This window comes from Strigops habroptila, chromosome 2, assembly GCF_004027225.2.
Source record: "Strigops habroptila isolate Jane chromosome 2, bStrHab1.2.pri, whole genome shotgun sequence".
In the NCBI taxonomy this organism is placed as follows: Eukaryota; Metazoa; Chordata; class Aves; order Psittaciformes; family Psittacidae; genus Strigops; species Strigops habroptila.
In genome coordinates, this window is record NC_044278.2 from 106,558,032 (window position 1) to 106,578,816 (window position 20,785).

Sequence of the window (20,785 nt, forward strand, 5' to 3'; positions counted from 1 at the left end):
GCATAATATTTATATAGACAGAATTCAGCCATGTGAATACACATGCTTCTCACAACAGAACCGAAGAAGGCCTACTGCTCCAGAAGGAATTTCCACTTCGTAAATAAAAAGTTTATGTGAAAGCTGCTGCAATCCTCAGGTCATCACTTCTGGTTTGTTTGGAGTTTCCCACATTTTCAGGACTGAGAGTACAGGCAGAAAAGAGGGTTAGGATCTCCAAAAGTTCAGCTCCAGTCAATTCTACTGCACTGTGTTGGTTAAGGTATCAAAAGATGGTGGTGAGGCAAAGAGAACAAGAACACCACACTAATAAACAACTTGATTTGCTGATCAAAACATATATGGAACACAACCAATAAGCTTGGTATAACAGCTTTAGATTTTGCACTTCAGAGGGAAAGAAATTTCAAATATTGGTTACTAGACACTATTAACTAATAACATAGAACAGATGAACAAATAAAGTACCATTATAATTAACTTCTTACAGCAGTCTTTGCTAAGATGAAAATCCCTAGAGGATGGTTTATAATACTTTAGAACAGTCGTGTTCCCCCAGCCACTCCCCTTCTTTCCATACTGGCGGATGTGCTGCTCCAGCACCATCCATTGCTTCTTACTCCTCAGCCAGAATCAGGCAGGTGCAAAGTGAACATCTGTGTTCTGCTCAGTTTGGGACTGTTGAGGAGGGTGTCCAATCAGTGAAGAAATGAAACAAGAAATTCTGGACACCAAGAAGAAAAGATGATACTACTTATAAATTCCAAACCACACTGAAGTGGCTAGTTATGCTTAAATGGTACATGTGAAGCTTTTATAAGAGAGCATAATCAAAAATGGAATGCTTACATGTTGACGGACAGTGATCACAAAGTGAAGTCCCAGTGCTCTCTTCTTCCCCTGTTTAAGTTTACAGAACATGATGCTATATAGTTAGCATGAAAACATTCAATCAATGGTGAAATGGAAATCTGAAGCTCAGGTGGGAAGGTCTTTACCCTTGAATATAAGTGCTTGCACTTTGCAACGAACAAGAAGTTCCTTGTCTGGTTTCTTGCATACCTACTGTTTTCCTAAATGCACTGAACTGAACTACGTTGCCTGAATTGAAGAAGTGTGGATTCATACAGGAAAATGTACATAACCTTAGCTACTGGGGTTTAATCATTAGCCTCAGAAAAGCATCTGTGCAAGACTAACAGAGCTCCAATTTTGTTTTCCCTGTGCTCCATCATACTCCCATATGATGGTGGAATCCTGCTCCCGATATCCACAGAGACAAGCAAAGAGGAAAACTGAAGTGGAATAATATATATCTCCCTTGTTCAAGAGGAGGCTCAAGCAGCAACTCAAGTAGCCACCCAGTTGTTTGCTGATCCCCATTCAAGAGCCTGGGTGAAACGGTGCCAAAGCACTCCTTAATTCCACAACTAATAAGAGTTATTTGTAACTATACAATCTGAACAAACTATAACAAAGCACACATAATTCAAGAGGAAGAGAGAAATGCATATATCTTGGGACATACTTATTTCAATTTGCAAACTTGCAATTTTTATAGTCTAAGTCTTTAATAAAGAAAATGCTGAATTTTTTTCTCCATAATGCCAAAATATTATTGATTCTGAAATAAACAAATTTTTTTAGTCTAATGTGTTGAAAACTCTGAAGCTCAGCAGTGGAAGCCCAATATGGCTCCAAAACTCCTGTTCCAATGCCATCAAACTTACATGGACATTCTAGAAACAAAAGTTCCCCAAAGAACAACGAATTAAGCAGTGTAATCTTCCTGGAGTTTAACGTAGCTACTGGAGAAGTTTCTTCATGATTGTCCTATAAATTTAAGAAAATCATTTGCAATCAAGTAAGACAATTAACCTTTGTGCTCCCTAACACACCAGAAATCCTGCTCCTCTGCTCTTACAAATCCAGTACTACATCTTTCATCAAAAACTCCCCTGGAACTTCAACTCCCCAAAATAAGAAAACATTCAAGGAAAAAAAAAAAAATTTCCCCTCTTACCATAAATTTAACAGCAATTACAAATCAAAGCACAGGATACAGGAATGTCATACACTGTAATGAACATGCATTTGTGTTGATCCATTGTGCATCCACCTCATCTCAGCAGACCTTCAGGGGATAAGGAGGCATGTGCAAGGTTCACAGCCCCTGTAATCTGTGCTTCTGCCATGACTATGAAGAAATCACCTCAGAAAACCAGTAAATCATCAGCTTAGTGTGTGCAGAGCAGCAGACTGCCATCACATACCACGTATGATTAAAAATAACAATTGTGAATATCACACTCACAAAATTCAATTGCTATGAATGATATAAACTAATATATGGCCCATTATTTTAAATGGTCAACCTGACAGATATATTTAAAATCTTCAGTGTGCTGGCAGCTGCAATGAAAAGGTTCACAGAAGCGTGCATAATTGGCAACTAATCCATCAGAATACTTCCTTGTTACTTGTTCAGGGTTACAAAACAGAAATTGGTTTAATCGTATACATTCTTAATTGCAGAAAAAGCAGGACTTATCACAGCTTTACTTAAAACAATTTAAGTGTTATATTAACTGTAATCATCAATATGTTATTTTCAAAAAGCAAAATACAGGCAACATTTCCATACAGGCATGTAATACCCATTTTTCAGATATTAACTTAAACATTGTAAGATACATTGATTTTAAAAATATTTTAGAATACAAGTAGTTCAGAATCAGTGATTTATTTTCCAGTTAGCAACTTGAACTTGAAATCATGATTCTGCCTTAAGAAGCCTACTCTCTTTATCCATAGAGCTTCTCAAGGAAATTCAAAACAACACAAATGCAAACTTGTAACAAAGAAATAAAGGTACTTACAGTTTTTGGGTATGCATACAGAACACAAGAGACAACAGACCAGAGGTACTCCTAAACTAAGGTTAATTAAACTGTTTTAAGTGAGAAGGGATTCAATTCACACAATAATTTCAGCTGTAAGCTCTCCACACAATATATTGGAAGATCTTGTAGCTGAACAGAAGTATCAATCACTGCTTCATTTTTTTGCTGTTCTTTGTGGTTTGCAGAATCGATACTAATTACCAATGAAGATCAAGTTTAAGTCCTTTGCAACCATCAAACAGATGTAGCCTGTCCTGAGGCTGTATTAGGTCTTCTATGAACATGCTCCAGATCTACCTTCCGGTAGAATGATTTAGCCGCGAAACCGTGCTCCATCTCCAGAAACTGCACAGATTTAAAGCAATGGCTCCTCAACACCATCAATGACAGGGTCACGAGCGGTGATTCAGAACCAAAGCACCTTCACCATTAACAATCAGTATGCAGGGCATGCCATGAGACTTTCCCAAGAACACTTACTGATAAACTGATCAAAGGGATTTGGGAACCTGTACTCACAGGAAGCACAGATCAAATTCCTCCTTCACTCCTATAAACCCCTTTTGCTGAAATTATTGTTTACATCCACACTGAATCTAGAGCCTCCACCCTAAGCACCAGGTCATGGGCTAGATGTCAAGGGAAAGGGAATTTCAAGGCAGAAGCAGCCCTGATGGGTAATATAAGTCAGCTCCGGTAAGTACAGGAATAATACACAGTGGATGCAAAATTTTCATCATATTTTAAAGACTATATTTCTCCCAGTGGATTACTAGCAATAGCTACCCAAGAGATCTGACTCTATCCCCTTCTTGTTTGAATTTTGCCACATGGTGCAAAGATTTCTTAAGCTACATTCAGTAGCGTATCTCAAATCCCATCGAGGCTACTGGAGATTAAAAGAAAATTGTGGGTTTAAGGGATTTTTTTCTGGTTAAAATCTCAATAGAGCATGGCACAAGGTGCAGAAAACAGAATGCAATATTGAGGAGTATACATTCTGAATCTGTCATGTCTTTAAGCATGTGCCTCCTGCTCATCCAGGTGTATTTTGTAGATGTGCTCACATAAATCTATAATAGAATACAAAGATACCTAAGTTCATTGTGACTCTGTGAATATCTTAAATTATATATATATATATTAAGGATATTAAGCATATATTTTAAAAAGTATGTAAAATTTCATACACAAGTACTAGTTCTTCTAGGAATGCCAAAATACATTGGGGAGAGAGCAGGGGAAAAAGAGAGGACATGAGAAAAGTTAAAGTATATTTATTATCCTGTTGTTGCTGTTGATTCCTTAATGCTCTACAATTATTCAGCAAGAATTCATTCCTATGAAAAAGTGCCCCTGACACCTGAGCACTTGGATCCTCTCTCAGAAGAGGTGAGTTTTCTCGCCTGGTAACAATCCCCATCCTCAACTCTATTCCAATGACTTGTCCTCTTCATTCTTTACTAAAACCAAAAAACCCTCTCACTAAGGAGTACGTGTTCAAGCTGGATTTCCTTAGGGTTTCAGCGGCCTACATTTTTCTTGTGGACCTTAGATAAGCAGCCTCTGGTCTGCTAGTCAGCCCTTTTTCAGTTTTTTCTGTTTTGCTTTGCACACCAGCATGTTAGAACTGCTAAAGGATTGCCTATGGCCAAATTGATGTCCCAAACTTTCACAACTGAATAAGCTTTACTCCCTGGCACTACTTACAGATGCTGTCTGAACTAATTCTAGCAGATACTGATGCCTTTTTTTAGGGGCTAGTTATCATTTCATGCATGATATTGGCAGCGGATAGCTGAGGATCACAAAGCACGTCAGTGCTGGGGCAGGAAACCGCACCTTCTCCTGGCTCCTGCTCTGATCCCCACCCTGACCCACAGACCTCTTCAGCTGCTCCTGGAAAATGTCCTTCCTACTAAAATAATTTTCTTTAAAAGAAACCAAAACCTTCCTCACTTCATAATTCTTAACACATTGATACTGCTCTAAGGCATCAGGATAGCAAAACACTAAACTCACTAAAGAGAAATACAGTCTTGTTCAGCTTCATTGCAGCTAACAAACGTGTGCAGAGCAATGACCTTTAAATGCTGGTTGAAACTGAAAATAAAAGTCTTTTATGTATACTAAGAAATCACTATGTGATAGATTAGTAGAAGTTAAAGAGTGAAGTCAAGAGCGGAGTCATGCATAGTTCAAGGATGTCCTCTTGAGGCCAGGGGCTGGCTTCACGAGGTAGCACCCCCCAGCTACTGCTTTGGAGCAGCCATGCATGTTGGTGCTGCTTCTGCACTATGCTTTATTTCTTGGTCAAAAGAAAACAGGGTTGCCTAATTTTCTGTAGACCACCTTCAAGTAAACAGTATCAAAATTTATTTGAGGGCTTGAGGACCGCAATTTTGCCAGTACTGAGTGAGGAAAAAATACTTGGTTTTTTTTAATCTTAAAACACTGCATTTTTAAGTATCTCATCAGATTCTCCTGAACTGGGAGACAATTAAATATCTGATGGAAAAAATATCCCCCAAACCCAAAGCTTCCAGTTCTGCAACAGGAATACAAGAAAAAATTTCTTTTATCTATTTTTACAGCTTTTTGCACTCAAATTTAATTAATGATCATAAATTCCAATAAATACTTTCTCCGAAGTATCCTTTAAGAGCCTTCACTTCTTACCCAGGATACTTATTGGATGGGAATTTATCCAAGGTGGAGTCAATAACACTGCAGCTACCTACTCATCTAATCCCCTGCTCAAGCACATTCAGCAGAGCGTGCCAGAATCTGGTTGTTCAATTCCAGTTGCAGCAAGCCTGCCCTGCTGCGAAGGCTGAGCAAAACCTTCTCTGCAATTGCTCCTGTGAGCAATTGCTCCAGAAGAAAACGCAGGAGTCCCTGTGATCTTTCCATTTTGTTGGCATAGAGACAAAAAACTGCCCTTGTGCAAGGCATTAAAACTGAAAAGAAAAAACCCCACAAACCAAACAAAAAACCCCCATTTAAAATGGAGATACTCCCCCCCTCCTCCCCAAAATTGAAGGAAAGCTGTTACTAAAAAGGGCAGGCCACGAGTTAAAAAATTGCATGTAGAGTAAATGAAAAATGTCAGGAAGTCAAGATTCCAGGCACAGAAAAGGGATGAATGTGTACAGGACAGAAAATCCTAAAACTAAGAGTTTCACAATCCAAAAATGTAAAATTAAATTAAGACTAAGATTAAGTCCCACAAGCATACGGCTTAAAGGGTGAAAATAAGTAACTGTAAGCCATAAAGTTTTTTTTCCAAATAAATTTCCTTTTTGTTTTGTAGAAAACCAGCATACATTGAGAATATCATGCCAGGCCTGTCCAGTCAGCAACAGGGCACAACCAACAACAGGACAACTAAATAATTATACTAAATTATACTGAAGAAGAGATACGAAAGTAATAATTATCACTTAATATTTAGAGTGGTAAATTGCCATTTTGGTCATGTCAGACCTGGTGGGCTGGAAGATAATAAGTAATAGTCTGTAAGCTAAGGAGCTTACAGAGAGACACAGTTAATAAAGCAAACAAGGGGATACAGTGGATAGATGTGGAACAAAAATTATGACCACAGCTGCTTTGAAGTGACTCGTAACTGTTGACCTAGCCCTTTTCTCCAGCTGCTAAACTGCATTAATACAGCTAAAAACGCCTTTTCTGCTTTTTCGGTTCTCCTTATTTCTCTTTGGCTATTAGTTGCCAAAGGAGTTGTGCATGGCAGAGTAGGTGAGTCACAAGCCATATTCTGAAAGCACTAGTGAGAATGCAAACATTTTTGAACTCTTGATTTAGGCAGCATATATTTCCTAAACTAGTTTCTGTTTCAATGGTTTCTGTGTTTCACTGTTTCCTTCTTATTTTTCCCCCCTGCATGTCTCCTAGGAGCTGCTTGAGTCATATCCCACACGGACTACGGAGAGCTTCAGCTTCTGTGGCTTCATATCTGAGATTCTGTGAAGCAGGGAGGTATTCTTAATTAATTCCTCAGACACCTAGCAGATGGAAACTGCCACCTTTATCTACTGTCTACTGCTCCCTTCCACTTCCAGGCACGAACGGCCCGGCTCCAAGCTGGCAGCCTTTCCCAGCGGAAGCATTTTCCCTGAAATGAACCCCAGGACTCGCTGCACAGTTCTGGCAAAAAAAAAAAAAAAAAAGCCTCTAAATAAGAAAAAGAGCCCAACAGTTTTCATCGAGGAGACATGTCAGCTCCTGAGGCTTGCACCTTCCTGCAGAGAGTGAGCTAAGTGCTTCAGGAATAAAATTAACCCAAAGTAGTAGCACGTTTGCACAGCCGGTACTCTCACAGAAAGCGTATGCCAATCTCACAGTAGATCAGGACTAGTAAGTCAGCTTTCCAAGTGCAAGTGGTGCACAGAAGAGGGGCAGAGGTGCATCAAATTGTGGTTTTATCTTATGCAGTCTTGGGGGTGAGGCTCTGCATTTAACCCATGGACACACACCCCTCACATGGACAGATCATTCCTCAATAGAGATCAACTTCATTCATTTTCCAACAGAATGCAGAGATTCATTTGCTTGCCACAGAATAGAATCGGAAAAGTTCATCAGCAAATATATCCTTTTGAAATGAATGGGTTTGTTTTTCCAGCTGCTGAATAACATGACATTGGGGGTTTTTTATTTTATTCCTTAAAAAGAAGCAAAATTAACAAGCAGCATTTACGAATGCAATACAGCTTGATTTGATAAATGTTTTCTCCCTATATTAAGATGTTTGTTAATCATTCATTCCATAATTTTCCTCAAATGCTTGCTCAATACATTAAAAAGCATGCATCTCTATACATTCAATTACATGCAGAAAATTTCTATTGCTTGATTGGGGAGTCACGATGCCAACAGCTCTCACAGCTTGCCATCTCTGAAGACAGAATCATACTTAATACTTAGTATAACTAGGCTTTTCATCTTCAACTATAATTACTTTCCACTTCAGAATTACAGAAGGAAGCATCTTCCTATACTTAAGCCACCCACCACACAGCCAGCTTGCAAAAATTGGACAAAGAACATTACTGATTTTCTCAAGAGAGTAAGGTATTTGCTAACTGCCAAGAATGAACCGTAACTATTCATGTGTAGCATAAGGAGATGCAGCATGAGAAATGACACATTACTATGTCCATGTTCTGGAAAACCATTGCAGCTAAATGAAATCAGAGTTTATCACAAGCAATACAAAAAACCAGAACAGCCTCCAGAAAATTAGTTATATTTAAAGAAAAGGATAGCAAAGGTTTTACTTGTGGGTCTAACAAGGAGAAGGAATAAACTTCAATGTAAATACTTGCTGTTTAAAGAAAAGGTTCAGCAGAAACAGGTTTAAATGAGATTTGACACCCCATACCCCCCAAAAAAGTTACTGCCTGCAAGTTACAAACATGGCCAGGCACTCAGAGAAAAAAAATGGCATCAGCACTGCAGCTGAAATTGCAACTCACTTTATACAGTTTTAACTCAGATTAAAGAAGCTGCAATGCCAAAAGACTTCCATATATTCTACATATTTATACACACACACGTATACATGCTTTCTCAGTATCCTTCCACAGCAAGTCATTGTAAACACATCAGAGCAAGGGAATAAAAAAAGGCAAGCAAACAGAAAATGCCTTTAAAGAGTCATTAATCACAACACTGCTTATTAATGCAAGAATGAAATAATTAAACAGTTTCAAACCCACAATCAGTAGCTTGATCAAAACAACAAAAATCCTTACCTGTGCGTTGTTATTCCTGGCTTCTCTCCTTGCTGCTTTTTCTTTTAGCCTTTTCTCCTAAAATAAACAAGATGCACAGTTTTAAAGCAAGCTCCTGGGTTGGTTTTTGCTGGGGGTTTCTTGTTTGTTTTTCTTTTTAATAGTTTAAAATTAAAGTTGGACCACCTAGATATTTTTAATTCACACACGCTATACTGGTGGTATTCACCCTACATGTTACTGATGAAAAATGATAAATAAAAAGATCTGATTGAGGTATTACTTATTCTTCTTGCTCTTAAAGGAAATAAAACTACAAGAATTATTCAAACTCACATTTTATCTTTACTGAGACTTGTTACTCTTAAATGAATTATGCAGGTAAGTATTTTGACAAAGTCTGTATTTGTCTCTAAACCAAGCTAGTTAAAATGGCACCAAGAGATCCAACTTCTCTTATTTCTCAGTGGCTTAATATGAAATCCAATCCATTTAACAAACTAAAATGATAATTTTCCTAAATTCAGAATGCTAAAACAACTGGTGAGTGAAAGCTAAAACATGTTCTGGCTAGCTTTCGTACCTCCATTATTAACAAACACTCTACAATAGCATTTGCTTAGTGATTGCATTGATTCAGAAACCATAACATTAAGTTCCCTCCACCAAACTGATTTTGCTATGGGAAAATGAGCAAAACAGAATGATAAAATTCATTCAAAGCTGCCTGCCAGATCTCTGAGCATACAAAAGAGCCAAGGTATTTAATTCAGTTGACATCTATTGCTGCTTTTGTGGTTGCTGTTCTTATTGGGATTGGTTTATTTTTAAACCAACTGAAGGATTATCTCTAATAAAGACTCTGTCAGGTCCTTGCAATTGAACATCCTTGAAATTATCTATTTCATGAGGTAAGGACACATGAGGCAAGGGCACATGAGGTGAGGTCCCTTACAAAAGCACAGTGCTCCCTCCTTTTCGTCTTAGTGATGCTGAAGACACTGGTATTGAAACTTTTTTATGATAGCATAAATATGTTTCTGGAATAGGCCATTTTTAGCATCAGCACATTTAGAACCAAGTCCACATTAAAGGAGACGTTATTTTGACATCAACCCAGGCGCAACATCTCAGCACAGAGAAGGCTGAAGACCAGACACATTTCATCTCACTCATGGGAGTAATAAGAAAGCTACAGTGCCAGCTGTAAAATCCTGGTGTCATATCACAACAGCGATGCTACCAAAATATATTGGTAGGTATCACACAAAGTTGTTTGGAAAAGCAGCATGTTTGAGTGCAGACCTGGGAGAAGGAGAACACAGCTGCCAAAATTCTCAAAACTGGTGTCTAAATTCAGGTTCTTTTGAGCCATTTGTCTGGTATGTACCATTTTCTATTCTCCCAATTACCCAAACTACAGAAGTGTCAGCTTACTTTCAAACTCTGAGTAAGTTAATGTCTTCTCCAAATCAAAACTAAACAGAGTTCACCCACCCACACAAACGACAGGGACAAAACTGCACAAGGTTTGTGTCTCTCTGCTTTATACATTTCTCCAACACTGCGTGCAAAGCTATCTGGTACAAACACCTCAATACACTAAGAGCTACATGCCCTGGCCTTCAACGCATGCTATGAAACAAAACAAAAACCCCATCACTGTAGACAGATAAAAAACAGCTGACTTCTTTCAGGTTTAAGTAGGAAAAAACAATTGAAAAAGAAAAAAGTAATTACATTTAAGGCCACAAGGGCATCATATGGGGCAAAAGAAGCCACCAGGACCAAGACTTGTCTGATACAGACACAACCAGTCTGCTCTCCAACAAGCTAAACCTAAGCATCATGACCTCATGGTCATCCATCTTATGATTCCTTCTCTTCCAAGTTAAATTTGTATTCATTTCTGATCATTTTTACTTAATGCTTTTCTAACTATTTCACTTAAGTTTTCCACTTCCACCTACTCTGTTTTTAAATGGTTTAGTGTGTGTTCTTCGCTCTTTGGGGTCACCACTTCTCTCATTCCTTTCCAACCCTAACTATTCTATGATTCTTCTGCTAAATCTGTGATCCTTTTCAAACTTTACTACCAAAAAAGTGAAAGAGAACAGAGTTAGAAAGTAACACACCAGATATTACAAAGCAGGATAAAGCAGCTTTTAAATTGGATAGTCCAGAAAATTTTAGATATAGGAATTCTACAGTATATGAAAAGACTTAACTAGAGCCACAGGCTAAAGCCCATACAGCAGCAGTCAAAGCTCCTGCTCTAGAGATTTAAAACAGAGCACTGAAAAGACAGCTATGAAAGCAGGAGATTGACATAACGCCATAGAAGAGTAGTAAACCAGACAGTATAATACACGTAAGTTTCTAAAGAACAGTAAAGACACAAAAAGATTATTAAGTTAATAGATGCAGAGACTGAAATCAGGAATACAAAACAAGAAAGCAGCAATCAAAAGAGATGGTATCAAGACTTTTGGGTTTTTTTGTTGTTGGGGTTTTTTGGGGTTTTTTTTTGGGGGGTTTTTTTTTTAGTGGGTTTTGTTTGGTTGGTTGGGGTTTTTTTGGGGGGGAGAGACACAATTTGGTACCTTGTCAATGAAAAATAAAAGTGGGTTTTGCATAGGATGCTACATGGGCACCAAGCTGTAGTTAGGAGTGCATTTCAGAAGCCAATGTCAAAATCAGCCCCGCTTCCACTGTGTTTCACACTACACGTCTGTCTTCAGGAGCACAGCTAACACACTTCAACCAACGTTTGGCATTCACAGAGTCACAAGATCATTCTGACTGGGAGGAACATCTGGTCTGACATGCTCACAGCAGGGCCAGCTCTGAGGTCAGGGCAAGCTGCACTGAGCCTCATCCAGCTGAGTCAAAATCCCACGGCTGCAGACTGCATATCTCTGGGCAACCTGTGCCACCACCTAACTGTCCTCACACAGAAAAAGTTTCCCTTGCATCCATGCTGAATCTCGCCCTCTTGCTCTGCACTCCCATGGAAAGACCAGGTCCATCTCTGTCCCCTCCATGATGCCTCTGTAGGTACTGGGGGCTGCTGCCAGGTCCACCTGAAGCTGTGTCTGCTCCAGGCTGAACAAGCCCGGCTCCCCCAGTCTCTCCTCACAGGACCACCATCTCAGTGACCTCAGCTGAACTCACTCTAGTTTGTAATGTGCTCCTGTACTGGGCAAACCTATTTTCTCTAAAAATTTCATGTTCAACTGAGTCATCTGAAGTCTTTTTATTTAAATGCTCAAGAACCCCCACAGCTTTTGATCAAAGATTTTAATGCTGCGTTTTTAATAATTGGTCTTTTTACATACTGATGCCGTAATTTGGAGCCACCAACACATTCTGTTTAAGAGATGAGGTAATGGTCTACCACACAACAGACCGTAGAGGTGGTTGAAGTTTGGAACAAATCACTCTTTTGCCTGGAAAAATCCGGCTGTCATTTGGAAATGCATCTTAGTTAATACCAGTAGCTGGTATCACTTCTTGGTGTTTTACTATCTCTTGTTATTTTAGACTAACACGGTTAAGCCAGGCAGCTGTGCTGCAGAAAACTGTTCAAAAGTTCATAGCATCTCTCATACACTGGCATCGGTGTACTCAAGAGCTGGTTTCCACCTAAATTTTAAACCACAAATATGCTCTGCAAAGTGACTTCATAAATGGCACCATGGTATCCCACTTTTGTCTTCTCTCAGATTTCACAGCAAGGTTGTGCTGCTTAATATGTGCATGCAAAATATGATTTTCTTATTATTTTTATTTTAAACTGGTCAGCTTGCAAGCAACTTGGTATCTGAAAATCCAGCTCTAATAAATATGGCACCAGCCCATAAAGCAAGATTACTAACTTTCAGCTACATAATCAACATACACATGAGCCAACACATAATCAAACTGTGCCCTCTTCTGTGGTGGTTCTTCTCTGCACAGGTGGATGGAATGAAAACCAGAATTAGTGAGAACTATTTATTAATTACCTAAAAATATACAGAATGGAGCAGGACTGAATATACAATGAGTAAGAAAATTCTGTTTCAGCAATCCCTTTTTGGCCATTGCTACATTTTATACTGCTATCATAGAATCACAGAATCCTAGCACGGTTCAGGTTGGAAGGAGCCTTAAAGATTATCTAGTTCTAGCCCTCCTACCATGGGCAGGGACACCTTCCACTAGACCAGTTTGCGCAAAGCCCCGTCCAACCTGGCTTATGCAATGCAGTTTAATATTTGTCTTGTTATAAAGATTAGCAAATCACCTACATGCAAGCAATGCTCCAACTACCAAAACAAATCAACATTCCCAAGTGAAAGATAAAACTGAATCAGCTTATTAGTATTTCTTTGAATATTATTAAAAAACCCCCACAAACCCGAAACCAAAAACAAACTGGAAATTAAGTTCAAAATTGGTTACTATTAAATAAACAAATCTTAATACCTTCAGGGAATAAAAGCAAAAGCTTTTTGATCATTTTGTGTTTGTTTTGTTTTAATCTCTTAGCATTTGGGTTTAGAAATCTATTAAATAATCTCTTCAAGCAACAAACTGTATTAACATAATGATGTAAACCTCATCTGTAGAGCTGATGTTTGTAAGTAGGAAAACTGAAACGCAAAGGTCTAGGATGACCTATTTAAGACAACATAGGAAAAGTGTGCCATTAAAGGCATGCGAAAGACAGCACAGTTGCAGTCTTAGCATTAAACAAGCACTGGAAAAAGTCTTAGAGGCAGTTGGAAAAAAGGCAACCCTAAGGCAATACAAAATACAGTTTAACAGAATTACATCAGGAATTAAGTTAGTTAACAGTTTAAAAGTAACATTTGAAGCTGCGAACCAAAATCTTAATGACAAAGTCAACAGGAGTTGCACTGAAAAACTGCTAGTATTTTCTAGAGAAAAGTAGAGGGAAAAGGCCAATGAAGATGCACTTCACCTGATCCTGTGGCTGCTTTCCCATATAAGAATGGGAATTTATAATCTAGACAAGTCGTAGACTCTTGAGCTGTCTTAATGCCACCGCTCTTAAGGAAACACCCAGCTCTCATATACCAGATTTAAGAGAGGAAAAAAACCCTGCAACTATCTGCACTTACACAGATTCAAGTACCCAGCAGCACCCAAGTCCTCAGGAAGCAAAGGGTGCAGCTCCCAGCAGAAGCTGCTAGGTTGCCTCAAAAAGCTATGACAGGTAGAGGTCAGCATTTTGGGCAGTTGAGCCATTACCTCCTGCATTACATCCTCTGGCAGGACAAGCAGCCTGGCACAGAAGTTCCCTGACAACACTAAGGCTACAACTCCACCTTAGCTGAAGTTAAGCCTGCGCTACGTCAGCCTCCACCCACAGCTGTGCTTTCCTGGCATTCATCTGATTAGGGTGTACACAAACAACCTACTCTCAGTTATTTCATTTTCTTATTTTTCACATCAACAAGATGAGGCCAAGAACTTTAATTTTGATGGAAAACTCTTAGAAAACATTCAAGGGCACTTCAAGCTTTAAGTGTAGCCTATCCAGCTGTTGAAAAGAAAGAAAAGCAAATAATGAGCAAGCCCTTGCCTCCCCCAGCAGCAGAGCGAGGCTGGATGGATGCTGCTTCTAAGACTGAAAAGGGATGCTTGTCAACCCACTTGTCAGTGTTCATTCCCCTTATCTTAATAGCTCTGCACGTGGAACATGACAGCGGCATTGCCTGTGCACAATAGCTATGAAAGGGCTCAGATAGGCTTTCTAACAAAGTAATACTCTCCTGATTTATTTAACACATCGCTAATACTTTTCTTCTTTGCCATTTAATTAAATGCTCCTCTCGGCAACCTTCTTCCCTTAATGGTTTGCTCCTACGCTGGCACACACTTGACGTGAGAGAATTTTATCGTCCTCACCCAGCACCACATTAAACCAACTGTACAAGTACACTGAAATCTGACAAATTTCACCTCAAAGTGAAGGACTACTCAAGCGCTTCACTTAATAAAGAGCATAATACTACACTGAGATGTTTTTTCCCCTTCAGATTATTTCCTTTGAAATATGATGCAATCTCTCCTAGGAATTAATGTATTGATTGATTTCAAATGTAGTTTGAAACACTATTGAAATACAAATACTATTTTTCATGGGTGCATTTATCTTCAGCATACTGAATGGTTTGTGCTGTCTAGCATCTATTTTTATTTTTATTAATTTGATATATATTTTTAATATATTTTTTATAATTTTTAACACAGTACTCAGTGTTCTATTACAGTATGTACAAGTACTTTTAATATTACTTTATAAAACTCTAACCCAAACACATTTAAATCGTAACTACTCTGTCATCAATAGGAATCATTTGCAAAAGCAGGACTGGGAGTGAGACAAAGCCCATTGCTCCTGTTGGAGCAGGGCTGCAACAGGAAAGGGTAAAAAGGGTAAGGTGCAGGACATTCTCACCCAAGAACTTCCCTATCTGGGCCATGGCTTAGCCAACCATGGGGTTGCCCAGCCAAGGCAAGGGAAGAGGACTGTGGCAGGGGCTGGAGGTAGGAGAGACACAAAAGCTACAGCATTACAGCACGAAGTAAACCCCAAGGAATGCAGTGTGGCACAAGCTACATAAAGGAAAAATAATCCACTGTAAATATCAGCTGACATCTTAACCGATTCTAACCTTGCAGGATGCAAAGGAAAAGAATTCTTCCTTGACAAATAAATTTATGTCTCTTTTTTTGAATTCCTACATCAACTGCATCTTTCATTGGATCAATTCAATTCATACAGCTTTTAAGTCATCATGAGGTGACCACAGTTCTCCAAGTACTCTCTCCAAGCATGCTAGATAGATATACTGTATAGCACCTTTCCCTAAATGCCCCAGAAATGTTCATGCTTTTTAAGCATCAGCTCTAAACTTGATATGAGTGTTATATCATCCCACGTATTGTAACTCCCATTTTGGTTTCTTAGAGGAAGCATCCTTTCCAGATTCTAAAGGGCTATATGTGAATTAATATAAAATTAATGAAGTTAGACTCTCTCCTACTCTCCTCCCTATAGATCAATGCAAAAATTATTAGAAAACACTCCTTTTGAACTCAATGTTTAAATCTACCTGGGTGGTCTCTCTAGGGATACCTTGAATGTAATAATGTGGTTTGTAAGGATATCCTGCAAACAGTTAAGACAAAGACAGACAAAGGACAAAAACACAGCGAACACCAACTATCAAGTGGGACTAAACCTGTAGTCTCTTTGATTATGCCACAAACTCCTCTATTATTGGAGATAACCTGGAAGTTTTCAGGAAAAAAGCTTAATAAAACTTTAAAAAATGGAAAAGGAACACTAAACCTAATGAGCAGTAAGGCAGACAGTAACAACAGACCTGAACCCCTAAGTCACTGACAGATCACCTCCCTCAACCTATGTTTATCAGTGTCATGGGAAAGTGCAAACTTACAGAATATTTGAAAGGCACTGTGAGGCTGTGTGGAAAGACCAGCATCTGGAAAAGCCCAAGGTCAAGGTCAGTGACTGTGTAAGAGCACTATGGTGCAGGTAACAGTATCAACATATTCAAGGCCCACGCTATTATATAAGGGATCGGTGAATGCGAGAGTGCTTGTGAATTAAGGCAGCGAGGGTGTTCACAGTTCTGCTAGTAAATGTCAACCCCGATCAGCCAACAAGAAGGAATAAGCTTGTGCTGCCTGTACTGTTCATGTTTATGTGAGTGCTGCCTGCGTTTATCCTTTCTACCTCCCTTGTCCCTGTGGCTACCCATGTGTGTATTGTGTATGCATCTGTGCAATACGTGCACAGCCTTGCTAGGGCTGGGTCTGTAACCAGGAACAGCAGCAGCAGCCTCCATCTAACAGACCTGCAGAAGAAACGCCCAGAGTTGTAATCCAAGGGATTTGGCTTCCCCTGACAGTCTGCAATCTTCCATTTTCAAGAATGAATTTTAATCAGAAAGTTATTGAATAAATTCACTGGGGTAAGTATACTCTTCCTGAAACTGCAAGTTATTTATATTATAAAAGTCTTTCCATAAAGTCTGGTATGAAGAATCTCCTCTTTTAGCTTTGGAAATACATAATTAAGTAGTAATATTTGGGAGAGCAAGCATACAAAGGGTGAAATACCACAGTGATTCCTCCTCATTAAAATTATCCACTCTCCCACTAACAAATTAGGGACCAGGAGACAAACGAAACAGAGGTACTCTGTTTCCACACTGTTTCTAAAATGGTTCTGTATTTTCTAGTGAATTAATAACAGCATAAGCAAAACTAAGAGACCACGTAACTCTGAACTTCAGGTGTCACACATCAGCACCATTTCAGTCACAGAAGGGACACGAAACGTCCTCAGTTTCCTCTCAGAGCTTAAACACAGTTGTTTAAATGCCTTCCAAGTTGATACGGAACTACTGCCTCTTGCAGCATCAGGCCCCTGAAGACAGGCTCAGCCTGCGTACTTACATGTACTTGGTACTAATAGTACCCAAATAAAATACATTTTTTTTTTTAGAAAAAGTACTTGTAGCCATCTTTTTATGTTGATCATGCCAAGTTCACAGCATATTTTACTTGCTGGTAAAGGGGGTAAGAAATAAGGCTCCTATTTATTTTTCCTTCAGCACCAATGGGTATTTTTCTGAGCTTTTGTTAGAAATATGGAAAGAGGTTATCAAGAAGCAAGATGAATCCCTCTCTGCCACTATTTTCCTCCTAACAACAGTGCATTTTCAATTGAACACCTGAAAAACGGAGTGTGAAAACATGTTCTGAATACTTTATTCACTTTTCCCTTTATTGTTGTTTATAACATTTTACACATTTCAAAAGAGCTCAAATCTGTACCTCTTGCTGGGCTGTCATTAAATATCCATTAATGCAGAATTCTTTTCACATCATCTTGATCAGTGTTACTGCCCTTTCCCTTGTGCTCGACTGCTAAAATTCACTTTGCTTCCAAAACTTCAATAAGCATTAATTATATCACAATTATACCTCAGATTTTTATTTATTTTTATCCACCTGATTTTCAAATATTCCCCATTTGCAGAGGAAGGAGGAGATAATAAACTGTGAGACTCATGAAGGAAACCTAATTATAGTGTAGATGCTTTGCAAGTTTCCACAAGCCTTAAGGCACTACAACGCACATCTAATCCAAGCACTTCATGAATGTGGGTTAGGGTCAAAGGGAGAACTGCAATGGGGGAGATTACTGTGGGGGTCTGCTACAGGCCACCTGATCAGGAGGACTGTGTGAGTGAAGCCCTCTATAAGCAAATAGGAGCAGCCTCATGCTCACAAGCCCTTGTCCTCATGGAGGACTTCAATCAGCCCAATATCTGTTGGCCATATTCACTGAATAAAAAAGCTATTTTGTGCTAGTTTTGATTTTAAGAAGTTCTTCTTCCCCCCGAAAAACCTTTAATCTTCAAGATTATACTGAAAAAACTGTACGAGAGGGATTCTTAATGGAAGATGACCTAGAAAATGACAAGCTTTATAAAACCACCGCTTTTTCTACATTCACTCTCAATCTAAATCAAAATCTGAATCCACGGGCAAGATATAGAAAACTGGATGAAACAACATATTCTCTCACAGCGTTGTGTAAATTATTTTGTTATTCTAAGTTACAATTTTAAAGCAAATGTAGAGATTTCAGTTATTAGCATACATTCAGCTTCAGAGGACTTTTTGATTACTGATGCACCTAACCATGTAGTAGACTGCTACATTTGGTTATAGAGAATAAAAATGCATTTGTCTCTAGTGGCCTTCTACCTATATAATAACTTTAATAGATTTAGCAAGTATCAACAATTGATCTAAAGAAAGAAATTAAAACTGCCAAATATACAAACCAGCAATATCAGCTGCAGTAGGAAGAAAAGGAATTTAGAGGAGGAAATACAAATCAAGATACAGTCACATTTGGAACTTGCTGAAAGTGAAGGAAGAGAAGAAAGTTAAATTGATGAAAAAGTTAAGCAGAGATCTTGAATATATCTGAAGCAAAACCGGATAGAAAATATTTAACCATGGCTTTTTCAAAAAGCTAGAAAGGAGACACTTGTAGGAGAATTCAGTAACCAAGGTGGAAAAGCAAGAAACAGAGAGTTGTCACATATGCTATTAGAAAAGATGTCAAATGGACAAAAGTCTACAGCAGCCTGCTTGTGGGAAGGAAATCAGAACAAAGATGGGAATGAAATAATTAGCACTACTGCAGAAAGGAAAGGTCAGATGACAAGAGTTCGTGCTAAGCCATAATGTATTTTAACTGACAGTGAAGTACGGAGTGCTTTAAAAGAAGCAATGACAGTCACAAGGGACGGATTTAAGACTTTGTATAAAAGGGATTGCTGAATGCCAGTGAGGGGATGTATAAGATGGGATGAAAGTACGTGACTTTCATAAGCTCCTCTTACAATGACACAAGAAGGGGCACTACGACATCCATACTTACACAAAATCGGAAGTAATGAAAATAACTTAAGAAAGTCTCCTAGCCTCTCTGTTGTTTTCATATCCTTTGTTGGTAACACACTTCAATCTCTTTTAGGTTTCATTCTCGCCTTCCAAATGATGCTGAGAAATAAGTTAGGCCACCAGCCTGGCAGGCTTATACACTAAACCCAACTTTTAAGAGCAAATTCAGATAACAATCAGATGCCTGATCAGGTTTCTGCAGTACAGTTATGATACATGGACTTGGGCAGTTCTTCTTCCTTCAGATCACTGAAATGCCAGCCAAAGGTTCAAATTCAACTAAGTATCTGCTGCTGAGTGATTATGTTATCTTTTGGGAGGGGAAACCTTATGAGGTAGGAGAAGTTTTAAACATCGTTGTGGAAGTGGCCACATGGCTCCTTTTTACTGTGAGACAGTTCAAATTTTCCCCTAGCATTCTCTTGTTAATGAAAGACTGACAACTCGCCCCACAGACAATGCAATACATTCCCCAAAAATATTAGTGAGAAAACAATAGCTGAAACAGCTAAAATTAACTGTGACACTTATCTATCATTTCTAAATTATGCCAAAGAACTTCTCTCCCTGTAGTGTGAATTTAACTAATTACACATTTTCTGTTAAGGAAAAAAATTAATAGCTGCCCCACATAACAATGTAGCTTCTTCATGGGTCACTAGAACAGTGGATCTTCTGATCACTAGACCAGCTTAATACAACCCAAGAGAAAGGAGGTAGTGCTTGACTCGGCCCGGATAAGACAAAAGACCAGGACTTGACATACTTGCCCAACTATTACTATCACAGCTATTTCTTAAGCAGCAACAGCTGACTGTCAAGAACCACAGACAATGACTTAGTAATCACAGAATCACAGACATGACTTAGTAATAAGGTAGAGTAACAGAAATACATTTAATCTGTGTGGCAGCCTTCCCTTATACAGCCTGTATTAATTAACAGCTCAAGTGAACTGGTATCTCAAACTTGAGGGCCTTCTGAAGTGAGGGTGGAGAAACATACTTAACCACAAGGTTAGCGAAATGATGGGGAGGCAAATGAGGTTCTAGCAAAGTAAATCCTGAACTCCCACCTATTACCTTCTTGTCCTATCTTTCCTTTAAATTTGAATATTAGGATACTAAACTGTTTGTAATATCATCTCAAAAATTAAATTACAGTCAGGAAACTGAATACTTCACCATGTACAGAGAATTTACCATATGAAGTATTTTTCACCTCAAGTTGTTAAGCCACAAGTAAAAAATCTGAACATGCATGCACTGACTGAATGCAGGAAGGCAGCCCTAAAAAACTAGACACACATTTCACAATACCTCAATCAGAAGTCTTTTTTTTATTATTATTTGTTTCTTTTTGACATACTACCATTCATTTATTTCATTTCATAACGGATAATAATTAGGTGTAACATGAAAAACACTCATGCAGTAAGTTAGGTTACAAGAAATTTTGACACTTTCCATAATTACAAAACCCCCCCACCCCCCCAATACTGATGATATAGCCAGTCCTGTTCATTTTGCCTGCTTCACTTTTGAAAAGAGGCACTCTCTTTTCATAGCATCTCCAGAGTTGAAGTATTTTTTTTAA

General features: G+C 38.7%; 1 protein-coding gene across 1 annotated transcript in view; it reads right to left on the reverse strand.

Annotated features, from left to right (window-relative positions):
- DDX10 (DEAD-box helicase 10) overlaps window positions 1-20,785 on the reverse strand; it is a 164,529-nt gene that overhangs the window by 40,830 nt on the left and 102,914 nt on the right. Inside the window, exon 16 of the mRNA XM_030475581.1 lies at window positions 8,681-8,737. Coding sequence (XP_030331441.1) covers window positions 8,681-8,737 — 57 coding nt within the window. The remainder of the gene's footprint in view (window positions 1-8,680; window positions 8,738-20,785) is intronic.